The sequence below is a fragment of the Dioscorea cayenensis genome, chromosome 17 (genome assembly GCF_009730915.1).
Source record: "Dioscorea cayenensis subsp. rotundata cultivar TDr96_F1 chromosome 17, TDr96_F1_v2_PseudoChromosome.rev07_lg8_w22 25.fasta, whole genome shotgun sequence".
NCBI classification, from domain to species: domain Eukaryota; kingdom Viridiplantae; phylum Streptophyta; class Magnoliopsida; order Dioscoreales; family Dioscoreaceae; genus Dioscorea; species Dioscorea cayenensis.
Window position 1 is genome coordinate 11,539,419 of NC_052487.1, and position 18,809 is coordinate 11,558,227.

The 18,809-nt window shown below is 36.9% G+C and overlaps 1 protein-coding gene across 1 annotated transcript; it reads left to right on the forward strand.

Annotated features, from left to right (window-relative positions):
• Nucleotides 1–3,086: 3,086 nt before the first annotated feature.
• Nucleotides 3,087–18,187, forward strand: LOC120281126 (the record flags this gene model as incomplete). Its single annotated transcript, XM_039288044.1, has 9 exons — nucleotides 3,087–3,199; nucleotides 3,277–3,583; nucleotides 3,649–3,858; nucleotides 3,957–4,445; nucleotides 10,556–10,666; nucleotides 10,888–11,067; nucleotides 15,519–15,797; nucleotides 17,526–17,646; nucleotides 17,727–18,187. Coding segments are annotated over 9 exons (1,923 nt in total), but the record flags the coding sequence as incomplete, so codon positions are not given.
• Nucleotides 18,188–18,809: the final 622 nt, after the last annotated feature.

The window sequence follows — 18,809 nt, forward strand, 5'->3', positions numbered from 1 at the left end:
GATCGGAGTTGGACCAAATGTGTAAACAAGAGGAAATATATTGGAGGCAACGTTCCAGGCTACAGTGGTTGAAAGAGGGTGACGACAACACTAGTTATTTTCATGCGGTGGCTAATGGTCGTAAAAATAGAAATTGCATTCCATGTATCGCTCACAATGGTGTCACTATAACAGACCCTAAAGAAATTGGGAAAGCGTTTTGTGCGTGATTTCAACAACAATTTGGTCTTAAGAGATCTACCCGTTCCTTGATTGACTTTAGGAAATTACTGTCAAACAGGAATGCTATTGACCTATCACGACTCGAAAGGACTTTCACAATAGAGGAAGTCAAAGCGGCAGTATTTGATCTGGGTAAAGATAAGGCACCAGGACCTGATGGTTTCCCCCTACAGTTCTTTAAATAGTTTTGGGAGATACTCAAAGGGGACTTGATGCTTCTGTGTGATGATTTTTTCTGGGGGAGAGCTAATCTAGAGCATATCAATTGGGCTAATATAGCCTTAATCCCCAAAGTGGAGACCCCGGAGTCGACAGGGGATTTTTGTCCTATCAGCCTAATCAATTCCACACAAAAAATTTTATCTAAGATATTGGCGTCTAGGCTCAGTAGGGTGATGCATTCTTTGGTTGACGTGAATCAGTCGGCGTTCTTAAAAGGGAGGTACATTTTAGATAATATTGCCACGGATGAGGAACTTATCTTCAGCTTACACAAGCGTAAGCTCCCGGGATTTATTCTTAAAGTGGATTTCGCCAAGGCGTTTGACTTAGTTAACTGGGATTTTCAGTTTGACCTAATGCACGCTAGAGGGTTTGGGGATAGATGGGTGGGCTGGATCAAAAGTATTCTTGTTTCCTCTAAAGTGTCTATCTTGGTTAATGGAGCTTCGAATGGTTACATTATGTATCAACGAGGGTTGAGACAGGGTGATCCCCTGTCTCCATTACTTTTTGTCTTGGTAACTGATGTTTTAAGCTCGATGTTTGATCATGCCCTCAATGCCAAAATTTTAATTGGGGTTCCTTTGGGGGAGTTGGGGAGTAAGTGCAACCTGCACTATGCTGATGATTTGTTGGTCTTATCTTCTGGGGGGTTGAAGGACCTCAGGATTATTAAGCTGATCCTCTACCTGTTTGAAGGTATGTCGGGCTTGGAAACAAACTTCTCAAAAACATGCCTTTATTCAAGCAAAACGGGTGAGCTTCCAGATCAGGTGGCGGCGGCGACCATGCAGTGTAAGGTGGGCCTCTTGCCTGTTACTTATCTGGGCATCCCAATATCTGGGAGAAGACCGAGCCGTCAAGATTGGGAAGGGGTTATTATCAAGGTAAGACGAAGACTCGCGGCTTGGAAAATGAAACATATTTCTTTAGGGGGTCGGCTTACTCTGGTGAACTCTGTGCTATCGGCTATTCCCACATTCTGGATGTCTTTGTTTCGATTACCTTGCTGGGTTATTAAGGACATCGACCGCATTAGAAGGGATTTTTTGTGGTCGGGGCCGGATATTGAGCGCCCGGACTGTCGCCTGGTCTGCTGGAAAAATCTTTGTCGACCCAGGGACCAGGGTGGTTGGGGCATCTTGGATTTAGCCAATTTCAACCAGGCATTGCTTGGGAAATGGTGGTGGAAATATATGATGGACCCCTCTTGGGGTGGTGCGAAGGTTATCCAATTTAACTACAGTCTGCCACGTTCCAATTGTTGGCCTGCTCAAACAGGTCGAATCTCCTTCTTTTGGAAAGGGTTTTTATCCTGCTTGCCGGCTCTCAGAAGTTGTGTTTCGCAGGAAATAAGCAAGGGCAGGGAAACACTCTTTTGGAAGGATGGCTGGCTTAATGGGATTGCACTTATGGATATGTGGCCCGACGAGTTCCGTGCTAGCCGGCGCCCCAACAACACGATTCACGAGCTTATCCACTTATTATAGGAATCCCCTTTTGTTGATAATGATTTCATCCATCATGTTAATGTCCGAGTGAGGAGGCCTGATAATCTAATGGGGGACAAAAAGAAATGGAGACTCACTAGGAATGGCAGCTTCTCGGTGAAGTCATTTTTTAATCGGTTAGTCGATGGTGGGCTCAGGTGCCCGGTGTCGCGCTTTTTTTGGCGCGGTGGATACCCTAATAAAATCAACCTCTTAAATTTGCTGGCTTGGCAAAATAAAATTCTGACCCTGGAGAATTTGGCGAAAAGAAGATGCAACAGGTTACCTACGGCGACATGTGTTCTGTGTCATGCGGAAACCGAGTCAAGTGATCACCTCTTCTTGCACTGGTCCTATGCTAAATTTGTGTGGGATTACTTTGTCAGGTTACTGCAGTTTCCTTCTGCTCCGAGTTCTCTTGAGGATCTTTGGGGCCATTGGAGATTTAGTTTGCCTAACGAGAAGAAGGCTTTCGGAGACCTTGTCGGAAAAGCAATAATTTGGAATATCTGGCTTGCTAGGAACGATCTTATTTTCAATGCCAATGCTTTGACTGCACATTGTCTCATTTTAAAAATTGACCGCATGCTTGTATCTTGGTGCTCTTTTCTCGCAGATGGTAATAGAGAGAAGATGGAGGATGCTATCAATACTGTTAAAAGGAGTCTGGAGTTTCTTGGCCCTCATGTGACGATTTTTGGGGAGACTAGGACTTCGGAGGAGGCTCATGTTCCGGACTCTGGCTAGTCGCTGATTATTGTTTGTGTGGGGGCCTTGGTCCTTGCACTGGGTTCTCTGTTGTTTCTTACTTTTGTTGTAACTTACCACATTTAGTGGTTGACTTTTGTACTGTTTGTTCCTTTAATTGAAGTGGTTTATCCACCTTTTCAAAAAAAAAAAAAATTTTTTTAAAAAACTCTAACGGCTAGTTTTTTTTTTAAAAAAAAACTCTGCAGCTAATTTTATTTTCACAAAATAAAAATTCATATGAAAAAATTTCTATGCATATTCAAACAATATTATGTAGAAATTTTTTCTATAGTAAATTCTACATGAATCATTTTTGAACCCTATAGAATAAAATTCTAACATAAAAACTTTACTATTATGTATCCAAACATGCCCCTCGCTTGTGCCATTTGTAAAAAATGAAAACAGCCCTGCCCAAAATCAATTTGCAACCTGAAATATACCAACATCTCCTTCAAGCATCGGCCCTCCGGCAATCAGCGCTCATGCCACACCTCCTCCTTCATTCCCCTCCGGTTTGCCTCCCCCCGCTCTTCTTCTCCTCCCAATCCCTATTCCCCTCCTTAAAATCCCGCTCAATTCTTTTTCCCAGGGTTTCCACAATTCCCAATCTCCCACTTCGCGCCCTCCCCATCACCGACATCGAGCTCCTCGACGCCCTTGCGGGATCCTCCTCCGATGACCCCAAGACCCATCTCCCTGCCGTCCGGTCCTACCAGAACGATCTCGCCCGCCTCAGTGTCATTGGTGCCGTCGCCGCCGACCAGGCCCTCACTGCCGCTGCTGCTGACGGTGGCGACATTGCTGAGGAGCACCTCTCATCCGGAGCTGCTACCATGGTTGTGGAGACGGTCTTCCCCGGCAGCTCCGACGAGCGCAGCACCGTGTCCACTAGGCTGGTCGGCAAACATTTTGAAATGTATAATCATGTCTTCTTGAAGTTGATGTTTGTTTTTTTGATCAGTTTTTGCCAGCGAAAAAGGTGAAAGAGAAGGCCAAGAAGCTGAGGGGAAGTCTTTCAACCGACATACTTTCCACTGATGGTTCTATTTCCACGAATATAGTCGCCATCACCTTCCGACAAGTGGTTTTGCAGAGATTGTGGAGCTTTGAGCTCTCGGTGTTCTGCCCTGGATCCGAGAGGAATATGGATGAGCTTGCAGAACCTAAAGATGTCAGCACCTTAATAGGTTTTTTTGCCTCAGCAATTTTGCCAATGAGGATTATTTTTCTAATATCCTTGAGGATTTCTTTTTTGTAATAATTTTGCAGGATCCTATTGATTTTTGTGTAAGCTCCTCTGACGAAGGCTTTTTGTCTGCACTTGCGGAGGTTGTCTGTTCTTTTGCTCTTGAAAAGACTAAAGCAGATTACATTGGAAATGTGGATGGCTCAGCTTCTAATAGCCTGTTTGCTTGGTTTAGTAAGCCACAAATGATGACCTCAGTGGATTCTTCGATTAGTTTATGCAAAATTTCACTTGAGAATATGGTGAAGAACGCAAGGGAAAAAATGGAGTTCAATTTGGCTAAGGGAAATCATGCATCAACGAAAAGGAACTTGAGGCACCTTTGGTGGTCACCACCTACATACTCAAGGTTGTATAAAGATGGAGGTCCTACCGTCACTGAGTGGGCAAATGAATATATTCCAGCTTACAGGATTCAGATTGATGGAAATAAGTTTAAAGATGCTAAGCTTGATGGTTGGAAGAAATTGGCAAGTAATAGGTGGGAAGTTTTCTTAACCCACTTCCAAATGGTATTTAATCCTTCTTCGCACTTAAGTTCTTCAAGCTACAATATTACTTGTTCACAGTATTAATATGCTTATGTTTGTTATCGCTTACAACCTCATATGCAATCCAAGTTATTTGTTTGCATGAAGTATCGGCTCTTTTTCTTTGATCTTAGATTTACTGACTTAGTATTCCCATTGACAATTTTATTTGGAGCTTTATATGAATTTAATAATTGTTATTTTTCTTGATAATATATCTAGCATTGCATGAACTACATGTTCTACTTCCCATCTGTGATGGTTCTATGCCTGTTCTTGCCCTATTAGTGTTTCAAAACTAGTGGTCTGGATGATTTATGGAATTACTGCCTTGAACGGTGAGCCTTGAGCCATAAGCCATGAGCCAGAGGCCTATTATTTTGATGTTCTTTATCAATTGTAAACGCTGAATTTTTGTATCCTTGTCTTCTACACTATTAATTACCTCTATGAACGTAGTTTCAATCATATTTCGTAAATTTATTTTTAAACCTCACATGTTAGGTGATGGATGACAACATTTACGTGAAACACCATATGTACTTCAGCTGTTAGGAGCCTCTTGATTTAATTTTCCATGTTTATCTTCCATGGAAAAAATTGAACCTGATTTCTTAGGAATTCCTTTTTGCCAATATTTACATTTATACATCAAGATAACCTTCCATGTAAATCATGATTTATTAATGATTTCAATTGTTTTAGATTTCAATTTGTTTAATTTTGATTTGTCTTCATGCATTTTCATTGAATTCTTATCAGAACTTCTAAAGAATTTTTGAAATATGTTGATGTCATTGCTGTACATTACTTGAGTTTGTAGAAGAGGCTTTTTGATTCTATGGTTTTAGAGAACTTATCAATTGGAATGACATCTCTTCTTGATGATTGTTCCATGCTTTATACATAGCATAAATCATGACTTATTGATGATTTTAATCATTTTAGATGTCAGTTTGTTTGCTTTTTATTTATCTTCATGCACATTCATTTAATTTTTTCAGAATTTAATGTTAATGTTGTTAGGGTAGTTTAGCAAAATTTTTAGAGTAGGCTTTATTGATTCTTTGTATAGCTCTACGAAACAGACCCTAAGGATAAGCATGAGCTGTCCAAGCATAATTCTTTGTTGTGATAGTTATTCATAGGAATAGGAAGATTAAAACCTCCTTTAAAGTGCTAATGTCTTATTCCTTTCTCAATGATATTGTGGCACATTTGGTTGTTAATTCTACAAGCTCTTCAGATGTGGGAGCATAATATTTGTTTAATCAGTCAATTGGTTAGTTTTAATTCATTTTAATTCTCATTTCACAGTCAAGTGATTAGCATGTGACTATAATAAATTGGATGGCTAAGATCAGATAGATTAACTTAGGATTGATATTGGAGGGTTGATGTAAACGTAACAATTTTTTAAGAGATGATGAAAGATGGCTATCATTTTTTTTCTTACAAATTGTTAGATCTTTAATGATCAAAATCATCTGCCTTTGTTCTTGCTTCAACTTTCTTCATCTTAGCATCTGTTTTGGTTGTAATTATTGTGTTTCCCTTCTAATGACCACATCAAATTGGTATCAGAGTAAAAGATCCTAAAATTATAGTAGGGTTTCATCTCCAAGCATGCCATGATGTGGTTAAGATCATGGAAGAGGAAACCAGGCCCAACAAACAGAATCAGTTGAGATGTGGCGCATGATTGAAGTTCTGTTTTGAGCCATGCAGACCTTACAATGACCGGAAATAGCGGGAACCTGTCTGGAGATTCTAGAAGGTGACCATGATCCTTTGGACATACTAGTATGTGGTTTGGAGCATGATATTTGATGAATCTGATTAAAATCCCTTTCATGATGTTAGGGCTGTTAACACTATTGTTCGAGGAGGATTGGAAGAGAGGATAGTTTGTGCCCTTGATTTAAACAATGGAGGAATTAAGATTGAAGTTGCTGATTTTCTAGGAAGGTTGCATGCTGGAGATTATCTAGATTGGGGAAGTAAGCTTGGAGAATTATTGAGTGAAAACCAATGGGAAAAAGTAGGGCGATGCTGTTTATAAAACTTAAATTGAAGGATATTGCACTTTAATGGTGGAAGCGAGCTGAAAAGCATCGTGCATGACAAGGCAAGCCAAAAATTTGCACTTGAACACATTAAAGCATAGATGAGGAAGCAAGTTTTACTAGGTGACCATGTAATGGAATTGTATAAAAAATTTCATTCACTGAAGCAAAAAAGTGTTTATGGAAGAATTCACATGTGAGTTCAATAACCTTTCTGTAAGGGTTGGCTTGAATTGGTTTGAATGACAGTGATAACCAAATGATCTCTTGCTATTTTGCTGGATTGAATCAATCTGTTCAAGATCAGATGGAGTACTTCGTATCTAATATTGATGACGCTTGATAGTATTCTTTGATGGCTGAAAAACAAATGTTGCATTATGGTGCAATGAGGCCATTATATGGAACAACTAATGGCAACTCTGTTACAGATGCTTTTTAGGGCAAACATTATGATAGAAAGCAGATTAAGTGAAATCAATCTCAAAAAGGAAATGAGGATTGCATAAGCAAACAACATCAAGAGAGATGACGAGAATCAAGGCTGTAAGCAAGAGCATACAAATTAAAGCAGCAAATAAAGATGTCATGAATTAATTATGCTAAAAAATTATTCTAGAATCCAATTATGAATATGCCTTACATTTTCTTCTCTTGTTAAGTCCTATAATGGAGGGATTAGAATCTCTATTGTTATGTACTATTTAAAATAGTAGCTTAACCTTGTTTAAAGATTGTTGCCTAATGAAAAAAGGCAAGCAGAAAAGTTTGTTCACTTGAGACAGGCATTTCTCTCTTTCTTTTTCTCTCTCACTCACTCATGAGCTCCACCTTTCTTACCGGAAGATCCTATAGAAAACGCAAGTAGAATCACTTTGTGACTAGATCCTTATCCAAGGCTTGCAACAACTTGGTATCAGATCTAGGAATCATGGGAGATTCAAATGACAAGATGACCAAAAATTGGGCATGATGAAGCACATGTTGAAGGAACATAGGGTTGAGTAGCAGACAATCCTTGCTGCTCTGTCAGCCAGAATTGACTATATGTCCTAGACTCAAGAAGGTTGGGGAGGTTAGAGACATGAGCAGGAAAACAAAAAAAAAAACAAAGTACCAATGCTGCACGATCAAAATATTCATTGGGGGATGTTCAGACATCGGCTTTTTTCCTCAATATGCAAAGCTTATTTTCCTTTGCATGATGGAAAAGAAGACCCACTAGCATGGCTAAATGAATGTGTTCAGTTTTTTCATGATTAACGTATATTAAGACTTGAGGTGGACAAGGTTGGACTTGCTTTGCTCCATATTTCCAGATATGCCCAACTTTGGTTTTTTCAATTTAATTAAAGAAAACTAGATTTATCATGGGAGAGCTTCAAGGAATTGTGCCATCTCCATTTTTGACTGCCAATACAGAGCAACCCACTTGGAGAACTCATCACCCTTCGGCAAACGAGGTCAATGGAAGAATACATGAGTAGGTTTCAGAGTTTGCTTGCGTAAGCCATCATGTTGTGTGGCGACTAGATATTTTTACTGTAGGGCTGTCAAAATCCATCTTCCTTGACGTGGAAATTGATCGCCGATAGATTTGGTGTCAATGGTGAGCCTTGCTAAGGGCATTTGAGAAAAAGCTTCAACTCAATTAAAGGAAAAGCCTTGGTTATAGCTCTATAACATTGGGACAAACCCCGAATATTGTAGGAAAGTCAGAAAGGAGTAAGGCAGAATAACAGTATTGAGTTAGGAGGATAGACGCACTAACCAGCTTTTGTTAAATGTCTAAACCATAGGGAAATGGCAGAATGAAGAGTCAAGAGGTTGTGTTACAATTGCGATGTAGCATACGCTAGTAGCCATAAATGCAAATTCCTTTTTTGGCTGGAAGTAGCAAACACAGGGCAAGGTGAAGATGATGGCAGAGTTGCCCTAGAACCTATGGTCACTCTTCATGCAATCACAGGGGTTTGAAACTTGTAAACTATGTAGATCAAGGCATGGTTACATGGGCAACAAATTTTGGTTTTGGTGGATTTTAGAAGCACTCATAATTTTGTGAATGGAGTAGCACATCAGTGTAGCCTGCCTTAGCAGAGATAGTCAAGGCTAGGGGTGTAAATGATAGACTACTACTCGTAAGCTACTTGAGTTCGATTTGGGGAAATCTCGAACTCGACTCGCTTATGGTCTAGTCAAGCTCGAGTAGCTCGAGTGAGCCGAGTTCAAGCATCTTACTACTTGACTCGAGTGCTTGCGAGGTTAATCGAGTAGTTGTATTTGTGTGTATATATATTATATATTAGTTTGTTTAATATATATAATTGAGTTTGAGCTCAAGCTTGAGTTTGAGTATAAAAAAAATCTATGATTAAACCGAGTTTATTAGTCTTAATTGAGCTTAATCGAGCGAGTTCGAGTAGCTTGATTTATGTATTGAGTCGAGCTTGAGTTAAAATACAAAACACGATCGAGTTTGAGCCGAGTATTGGGCAACGAGTTTTCAACCGAGCTCGAGCTCGAGAAGCTTGCTTCTCGGCTCGAACTCGATCTATTACACCCCTAGTTCTGAATGGTGAAAATATTCTATGTCCAACATGTGTGAATGGATGTGTTTGCAAGTTTCCTTGGACTCTTTCTATGTTGATTAGTAGGTGTTAGTGTAAATTGGCTTGGAACATTGGGCACAATTGCGTTGGATTTTTCCTCCTTAAAAATGCCTTTTTGGCGCAATAAGAAGAAGGTGACATGGAGAGGAGAAGGACTGAATGTCATCTCTATGGTGTTCTCCATTTAGAATTCAGCAAGTTCTCAGGTGGCGCTAGAGGAAGGGCTATAAAATTGCTGCACTAGTTTATGATGGCGATGACTTGCTAATGAGTGTTGTTTGTGTCTGTGCAGCTTGAACAAAACTCACTCACTAGGTTCAAAGGACACTTCCCTATGTGCCTCATTATATTGCCTCTTCATCCGAGCTTGTGCTTGGTGAAACCGACTATGAACATTGGTTAAAATCTGGTCCTGCTGCTGTAAGGTGTCCTCTAGTGCAGCCAATCTTGTTCTACTTGTAGTGCAAGAGAGATGGTGTGGATGGCGCCTCCAATAACCATCCAAAATGGATGTGGGCAAATTAGTGCAATAGGTTGTATTATAATAGTATTCAGCCCACGGAACCCAACAAACCCACTCATTTGGGTGATTCCCCACAAAGCATCTTAACTACATTTCAATAGTGTGATTGACCATCTTAGTTTGCCCATTGGATTGAGGATAATAGGCAGAGGGAAGATTGAGCTTGGTCCCGCTAAGCTGAAACAACTCCAACCAGAATTTACTAGGTTGGTCAAGATTTGTCAGCAACTTATTCTTGTGCTTTTTATCTGATTTCTTTCGCTTCATCAGTTAGCTTTAATTTTCTTTTTAAAATTCCCGATAGCATTGAAAGAAAGAAACATATGTAACTGTGCATTTGCATGAGCCGTCCTTCTCCAAACTATTAGATACGAGTTCTCTTCTTTTATTTTACACAATATGGTCTTTTTGGGTTTGCATTGTTAATTGTTTGGCTTCTTCATGGATCCGCTGTCAGATGTCACATTTGGCCTGAAGAGGATAGATCTAAGTGCATGCTTTCAAGTTTCATCTGCATATCAAGTAAATTGTTTCTTGAGTTTTTCCAATCGAAGGCGTGTAGTTGTTCTGTAGAATTAGGAATTGAACATGCTCCAGTTAGGAACTAAACATTCTCCATTAAATTGCTTTGCATATGTTCCCATAGAGATTCATTATGGAGGTAACTTGGCAAAGCTCCTTATATATATATTTTTTTTTATTGAGCAAACTATTAGCTTGAGCTCGCTCATGCAGAACCCACTCCCTTAGCTGATTTTTAGTGAAAAAATGAGGTAAACTTTTACTGAAATTTTCTTTGATGACAAAAGTATCTAAGAGATGTAATTACACGAGTTTTTAGTGTCTACTTGTTAAAGATTTACTTGATGTTAATGATTAATACTACTGCAGGTCGAATTGGCAAACATTCTTGACATGTTTTATGAAGATCGATTTACACTTCCATACAAAGAGCTCTCTTATGGTTTAATTAATGAATTTTCAGCCGTATCCAAAAATAAGGTCAGTGGACCCTTTTTGTTTAGTGATTTCTTACGATGATGCAAACTCAACTTATATGCTTGAGAGACCTGGATATTAAGAAGCCTGTTTTTATCTCCAGCTAAACATGCTATATATTTTAAGTCCTTCACTAACTGTTAGCCCAGTTGTCTGACTGACTCATGTTGTACTATGAATGTTTTACTTTGTATCAATAATGAATTTTTCCTGCCTTGCTGCAGAGTTTTTGGAAAATCTTACTTGTTTCCTTAGCTGGTGGATGCTTTGCTTTTGCTATCAGCATTCTAGCCCAACTATGCTTTCCAAATGTCCTCAGGGCTGGTAAAACTTCAAACCAGATTACACTTATTCCACCAACTTCAACTACATGTTCTCAGAATCAGTCCCTTGAACCCTGTGAGGTATTTTAATGAAAAATTTGGTTTGATATGGTGCTATAATTTTGTTTCCAGTTTTACTTTTCATGAAGAGCTTGTCTAGCCTAATGATGCTGCTTATTATGCTGGTGCTTATTTTATGCGTTGTGTTTTCTTTTTATTTTTTTACCTTTTTTTTTGGCTATCCCCTTCATCTTGGATGAGGTGAACCTTTCACTAATAATAGTCAAGCTGAACTGTATGTGTTGATTCATTTTTTTGGTTTTGGTATGATATTCAGAAGAGAAAAAGTAATTGCTACATCTTGGAGTTACTTGGTTGCCATGTATTTAGAGTGCCAAAGATGAAAATGAATCTCTTTGAGATATGAAAAAAGTGATCCTTATCGAAAGATGGTGCATTAGGTATAGTGCTAATGGCATGATAGTGTGTCCCCAGTTAGCAGAAGAGTAGATGGCCTCTTGACAGAGGGGCTAGGTTCTTTTAAAGATATTAAACATATTAATGAATCAAGAACATATTCTAAAATTTAAAATCCTCTTTGTTTTATAATGGTTGGACTATCCAAAGATGGCTTTTGCTGCCCTTTGTTCACTTTCAGTGACTTTTCTTTCATTTGAGTTAATTATTTTAAAATTCTAAAACTTATATTAATATCAACATAGTTTTTGAAATCATAGCCAAAATTTAAAATGTAGGTTAAAAAAGTCATAGTTTAATGAGTCATACCTCTCCCAAGTTTGCTCAAAGTTCTATTTGAGGTTGTCAATGTTTTTAGATGCATGACTTGATTTGATCAGCAGTCCAAAATTGAGTTACTTGTTGGTAGCTTGAATATTTCCTACCTTAATGAGAACGTGGAAGAAAAATTGCATAATACCATGTCAATTATCAGATGGCAATAGAAGTTGTAAGGTGTAATGGTAACTAAAGGAAAGAAGCTTGTAGTAGGGATGATGAAGGTTACTCCACTCTGTAAGCCACTCTTAGCCTGCACTTATAGAGATTGTAATTGATGATAGGATTGTAGTCTCCCCTTAAATGAAAGAGTAAAGCCTCTAATAGCCCCTAAAGTTTGGGTGAGTGTTCATTTGAACCTAAACAAAAATATTTGTTTTGGATTCTAAACTACCCAAATGTTTGTTTTGACTCCTAAACTTTGTGAAAATGTTCATTAGGCCCTTAAAATTTACAAGAGTGCTTGTTTTGGTCTCTCTTTCCAATCTTGCTGCTATTGGGTGCTAAGGTGACTTTGAATGCTGATGTGGCAATCGATGTAGACGATCACATGTAAACTGTGCCAAATAAGTTGCCACATCATCAAGATTTTATTTTATTTGTAAATTTTGTGCTTTTTTTTTAAAGCATAAAGTAATGTCTAATATTAATATATAGCAAGTCCTGTGGGAAATTATGACATTTGATTGTACATCAGCAACCACATTAACCTTCATGACCATCTCAGTACCTACAAAAAAGAAGATTGGATGGAAAGACTAACATGAGCATTTTTGTAAAAATTAAGCGCCAAAAAAATACTTTTTTGTCAAGTTCAGTCACCAAAATGAACATAGTTTGTCGGTCAAAATCAACATTGTCCCAAATTTAAGGGGCCATTTTGGCTTTATTCCTATAATAAATGCAATTGAAAGAGTGTGAAGTGACAATTTTTTTTAATCTGAAATATATCTTTACTCCCAAAAGTACATAGGGCAAATGCCTTTACGTTCACAATCTTCAATGTGACATCCTTGGATTTCATTTTTGATGATAGGCCTTGAATAAAAGTACACATCCATAGTTGACTCTGGTGCAAGCAGAACTCGGACAACTTTTAAAATCTTGAATCTATTGTAGATAATTAATGATAAAAATTTCAAATTCAAAATCCTACTGATGTCTTTTTGATTTACATATATTCAATTGATTCTATCTGTGTTTTCTTGTCAAGTATGGAGTATAATTGTATCTTGATCATATGAATTTCATTTGTCAAAGTAATGGTGGCTGACTACGTGATCCTATCCAATAATCTTTTGATTAAGGTTTAAAATTTTGACTTATAGTGGACAATGGTGACTAGATTTGACTTGAGATCTTTCTAGATTTGTGTGATCCAATCCAATATGAATGAAGAATTATTATGTTTGTATGAAATGAAGTTCTATGTTCAATTATGTTTGTATGAAGTAAAGTCTTATGTTCGTAGGATCTGTTTCATTGATCTTACAAAGAACATTCTCTGTTTTTTCTGTGTAGTTTTCTTTTCTTTTTTTTTCTTTTAAATAAAACAGAAAGAAAGGAGCCCATGGGAATTCAGGCATTTCTTTTCTCGACAAGGATGCAATTTTTTAAAATTCTCGCAGAACAAATGCTTTTGCTTAGGTGACTACAAAACAGTTAAATGACCACAAAAGAACTATACTGGTTTGGGAGAGATCTATGCAAGCTCCACCCACATTAAAAGGTATTCAAGCATGTGTTTGAGATGGATCTGCTACAGGTTGAAACTCAAATCATTTTGTTGGTTTTGCTGTTTTGGATGCAGCTGGTTGTTTATTTGGTCACTGAAATGGATTTCATATAAAGGAGATGTGAGAACATGAGGATTTTATTGGAATATAAAGACAAATTACATTTACATTGTTGATCCCTCAGAAAAATATAACTCAGTAATTACTAGTCATGTCATAGTTTCCAAATTGACAGTTGCTCACTTTTCCTTTTCACAAGTTAACACAGGTCAATGATCAAATTGGCTGATATTCAGAAACAGTTTGTGGTGTTCTTGCAGATCCTTAGAAAAAAATGATCTGGGAAATTGGTGGAATAAAAAGAGTAGATGGGGAAGTCTGATAAAGGCACTAATTCAGATGGGTTACGTGCCTCTACAAGTTGCTATATTCACACCTACAGATTTTGAGTGCTGAATTCAAATCCTCTAATTCGACAATATGAAAGGAATGATCGTCATTTTGTTATTCTGGACTCCTATGAATATGAAATGAGAAAAATGATTGATCTCTTTTCTTAATATGAAATCCCAAAGGGATGATCTTCCCCTAATCTAGACCCCGACTTAAATGCTGAAACAAAGTTGTTTCATATGTGTGGAGCCCCTCAAGGATATGTTGAACCATAGTGGTAAAGCAGGAGCACCAAATACTAGTCATTCAGTGTGTAGCATTGATCATCATAAAACATTTGTCTTTTGTGCTCTTCTTGCATAACATAGTTTGTGCTTTCAAAAAGTTCGATGATCACAAGCAATCATTGTAGCAATTGCTGGATCACAAGATACAAATATTAAATCACAAGATCACCATTTAAAAGGTGTAGTTATTAATCGTAATCTAAACTTTCGAAATGCATTCTTGGTTTTAGAACAATTTCTTATGGAAGATGTAAACCCTCCCAAACCAGTTTTATGTATAACTATTGGGTGAGTGGGTTGCTGGGTCCTGTTGGTGGGCTGCTGAAGGGTTTCTTACACGATAAATTGCTGCAGACAGGTGTGGAGATATTGAAAAGGAGATAACCACTGAACTTATTATTTGCTTTAGCTTAAATGCTTGGACACTATTTATATTTTAGATAGGCTTTTGTTATTGTAATTGTACTTTTTTTCCCAGTTTTTCTTTGGTCTACAATTGAAATAAATCTGTTGTTGTTGTATGCAGACTGGTTTTATGTAAAACAATGCTAATGTTTTAACAAATTTCCTAACTAAAATCTTCGTTCAATCCTTTTGATTTCTATCATGGTCTTCATTTATATTAAATGCCTTCTTACAGTTTGCAAATGGGAGCAGAACTCGTTCCTTTGAGAGGATAATTTTTTCAGTTACATTTCCTGTTAACCATTTAAGTTGGACCATGCTCATGTGAAGACGAATTTGGGAATTACTGATAATCAACTTTACGTTATGGAGTGGTTCTACTTGTTGAATTGTAACCCTTGACCCTCATATAGAAACCTGAATGTTTGGTTCAGAATTATTTCTGGAACAGATTCAACTATCTTCTAATCAATAAAGGAAAGCTAGAGTCTATGATAACATGAAGTTTTATTAAAATTATTGCGGGTTTAAAGCATTCAATTTTGATAAGAAAAAGTCAAGTAAAAAATCTGTATAACATAATTTCTGCCATTAATTCAAAATGTAATCTTACGAAGAACCTGGTGGAAAATTTCTCCATTGGAATATTTCATTGAAGAGATTGTAGTTGATTATTTTATAGTTGGACATTGTCACATGTTGACATTCATCATTCCAATGCTTTGTATGCATTTTTCATCAGACTTTGCTTGTTTCACCCATTTGTGTATGCTTTTAACTATGGATATGTTTTCTAAAGAAGTCATGTCCTTAATTTTCTATTTGATTATCTAGTTGGTGTTCTCATTTTCGTTGGTTCTGATTCATTTTGATTTTGATTCAGTTCTTTGATTTGATTTTTGATGTCCATAAGCAGTTAGAAACATTGTGTTCATCAGTAGTCAAGAAGATTAAAGATGCTCTCTGTTGGCCTGGAGATATAGAGATTGACAAAAATATTGGTGCTTGGATTGGGACAGTTCCTAGTTACTTGAAGATCAAGGATTCTAATGTTTTGTGTGTGGAAAATTCTGAGATAAATTCACCTCAACGGGATGTTCCAGCTAAGGAAGCCTCGTCTTCGAGCATGTCTATCTCTTTGGGAACAAGCGATTCAGGAATTCAGATGACTTCATCAGATATTGCTAGTTATGAGGCATGTGTGCTCTACCCTTTCATTTCTTGTTAAACTATAACATAGTGGTTTCAACATGTTCCATGTTTTTTTAAGGAGCATAAGCATATTGTGCCCCTGAAAAGTTTGAAATCACTTGTCAGCTGAAGAACTATTTGCCATATCATATAGAGGTTCAAGAAATAAAAAACCTTAAGAGACTTTGTGAGTAATCTTTTAATTTTGGAAAAAAATAACTGAAGAGGTGGACTGAAACGTAATTCCAATATAATTTTTGCCAAGTGTAGGAATAGAACAAAAATTTGAGAACTTTGAGGATCTAATGAATGAAAGCGCCTTCTTTAAAAAATTCCAAATGATTGACATTTTCTTGGAGAAATGAACCCAATTTATGTTTTTCACCGCCTCTGCCGGTATTAAGCATTAGATACCACATCGATTGTGATTTTAGGGAACCTGTACATCATGGATATCATGTCATGATTGAAAACGTACCATGTCAAAATCCTTATTTTTTTTATGCTTAGTTTGTAAGTGGTGTTGATTTCTGAAGTTTTCTAATTTATGCTTAAAACCGATAAGTCCAAGCAACATTTCTTCATCCTAATGTAATTTCTATCCTTCACACCTATCTGAAAAGAAGGGAAAGAACTAGAGAAGTAGTTATTTGATGTTCATACATACAGAAGATGTGCTCATTCATAATATCCTTTCCACCTATTTGAACAAAAAGGGAGAGCTCTTCAGCAGAAGATGTAATAATTTGATGCTCATACCATACAGAAGATTTGGCAATCATCAGGTTGAGAGAAAGAGATGAACAGATTCCCAATCTATTTCTACAATCCAGTTTTGGTGATTTTGCATGGGTTAAATTGGGTCATATTTATGTTGACCATCATTGGTTGGGTGTATGATGTTCAAAAATAGTATCAGATTTATGTTCCTGATCTTTACCTGTTGGATTGAACAAGAATATGGATAATATCTTGAATTGGAAGATTCATCGTAATTTCTTAATTGATCTACAAAAGAATGGAAAATATTAACAAAATAATTTCCTATATTATAATATATAGCTTTATATCAATCAGAAGTTACAAAGTTGGTTGTTTGTCTTTTAGGCTGTAGAAGATATTAGTGAATTTTTGAAGGGAGAAGTAGGAGATCCTGCTTTCTGCCAAACAGTTCTAAAATGCTGCTATGCCTCATTTAATAAGTTCTAAGTAGTGTCTAAATGGCATGAGATAGTTGTTTGATAGTAGTTTGAAGTGTAATTCCCTTTTCATTGTCTGGATAACACCTGATAGTGGTCTTTAAAAAGGCCCTTTATTCTGGAAAAGATTGTGAATCCTGGGATTTTAATAAAACTGCATGTGGTCTTTTTTTGTCTTTCGAGTGTGTGTGTGTGTGTGTGTGTGTGTGATTAGTGTGGGCATTGGGAGCTTTAATCCATACTATGTGATGCTTATACTTCTGTTTTTAATACTTCCTGTAGCAAGCAAGCATTGGTGAATGAATTACGCAAAGATTGGCAGTTGCCTTTGATTATTGTCTTAGTGATTTGATCTGATTTAGCATTTCCATGCTTGTTAAAAACAATACTCTGATTGGGGTTCTAGCACTCTCCCTTCACCTTTTCATTTTCTTGGTTCCAATTTGATTCAACAATAATTATACAACTCCTTTGAAGTCAAATATTAGAGGTTATGTCCAGCATCTATGACATTCTCATGTTTTTGGTCCCAGGTAGTTTTGTCAAGGGTCGGTGATATAATTGGTTTCCAGCCCAAAAACCGTGTAGCTGTCAATCATTGGGCATCGAATCCCTTGGCGAATTTTTTGTACGAGCAGCAGAAGCTGACCCCTGGTAAGATCTGAACTCTAGACTCTGCAATTAAATATAAAACCATATTTCTTTTACTTTTTATGTGGGTTTTGCTAAAACAGGTGTTTTTGAGCCAAGTCCGAAGATCCCCTGTCCACAAGAGTCAGTGATCTTTGAATTATTGATGTCTGAAAATCCTGAATCCTATTTTGCACTTGCAAGGCCAAGTAGATGATTATGAACGAGACATGAAAATTTCGCCTCTCATTAGTTTCATAAATCACAGCTTTGAATGCTTAGTGCGTATCTAGAATGGGAAAATATTGATATATCTCCGCACGCTAGTGCATTCCAGAGAATTGGGGGAAACTGTGTCTCATATTTTTGGTGCAGGCCAAGAATCCGAAATCTAAGGTTTTGCTGGAAGATTTGCTTTCATTTTTTTTTATTATGTCATTTTACAAACCCGTATTTACCACTATTTTTTCTTTATTGTCTTATGTAATATCTCTGAGCAAACAATGAAGGAATTATTACTCAACTTATTTTTTTTTAAAAAAGTTAGAAATGATTTAACAGAATACACATTAGCATTCCGGAACCCATCCTTCCAAAAAGTGTTCATTTCCCAAGTTGTTTTTAATTTGGTCGAAGACTGAGGTTTTCTTATTTTAATTTGTCTCGCATTATTTTTCAATTTATTTACTTTGTATTGAATAAGGTCCTTTATATGAGTGGTGGTCATTTGGCAGCTTCATAAAATTAAATTCATGAAATACATAATTTACAATGGTTGGCACATCACATAGTAGCTCTGTCGACCTGTATTATATTGAATTTAAAAATATCAACGAGGGAGATTCACCAGTAGATGTATTCTTGGTGTTGATTTCGAATTTATAAATTAAATCTTGTCCTTGTACCCAAATATAAAAAATAAAAATTTTCCCCATCCTCCCTTTTACGGAGATTATTGGGGTTTTCAGATTTCCCGTTCAATGAAATAAAATCTATTTACTTTATCATAATATGTGTATATGTGAATCTCTTAAGTACAGTAAATGGAATATTTTAATTTGAACAATCACAATAATTCTTAACATATACAAGATGGATCTATTGGGGTTTTCAGATTTCCTGGTCAATGAAATAAAATTTGTTTACTTTATCATGATATGTGTATATGTGAATCTCTTAAGTACAGT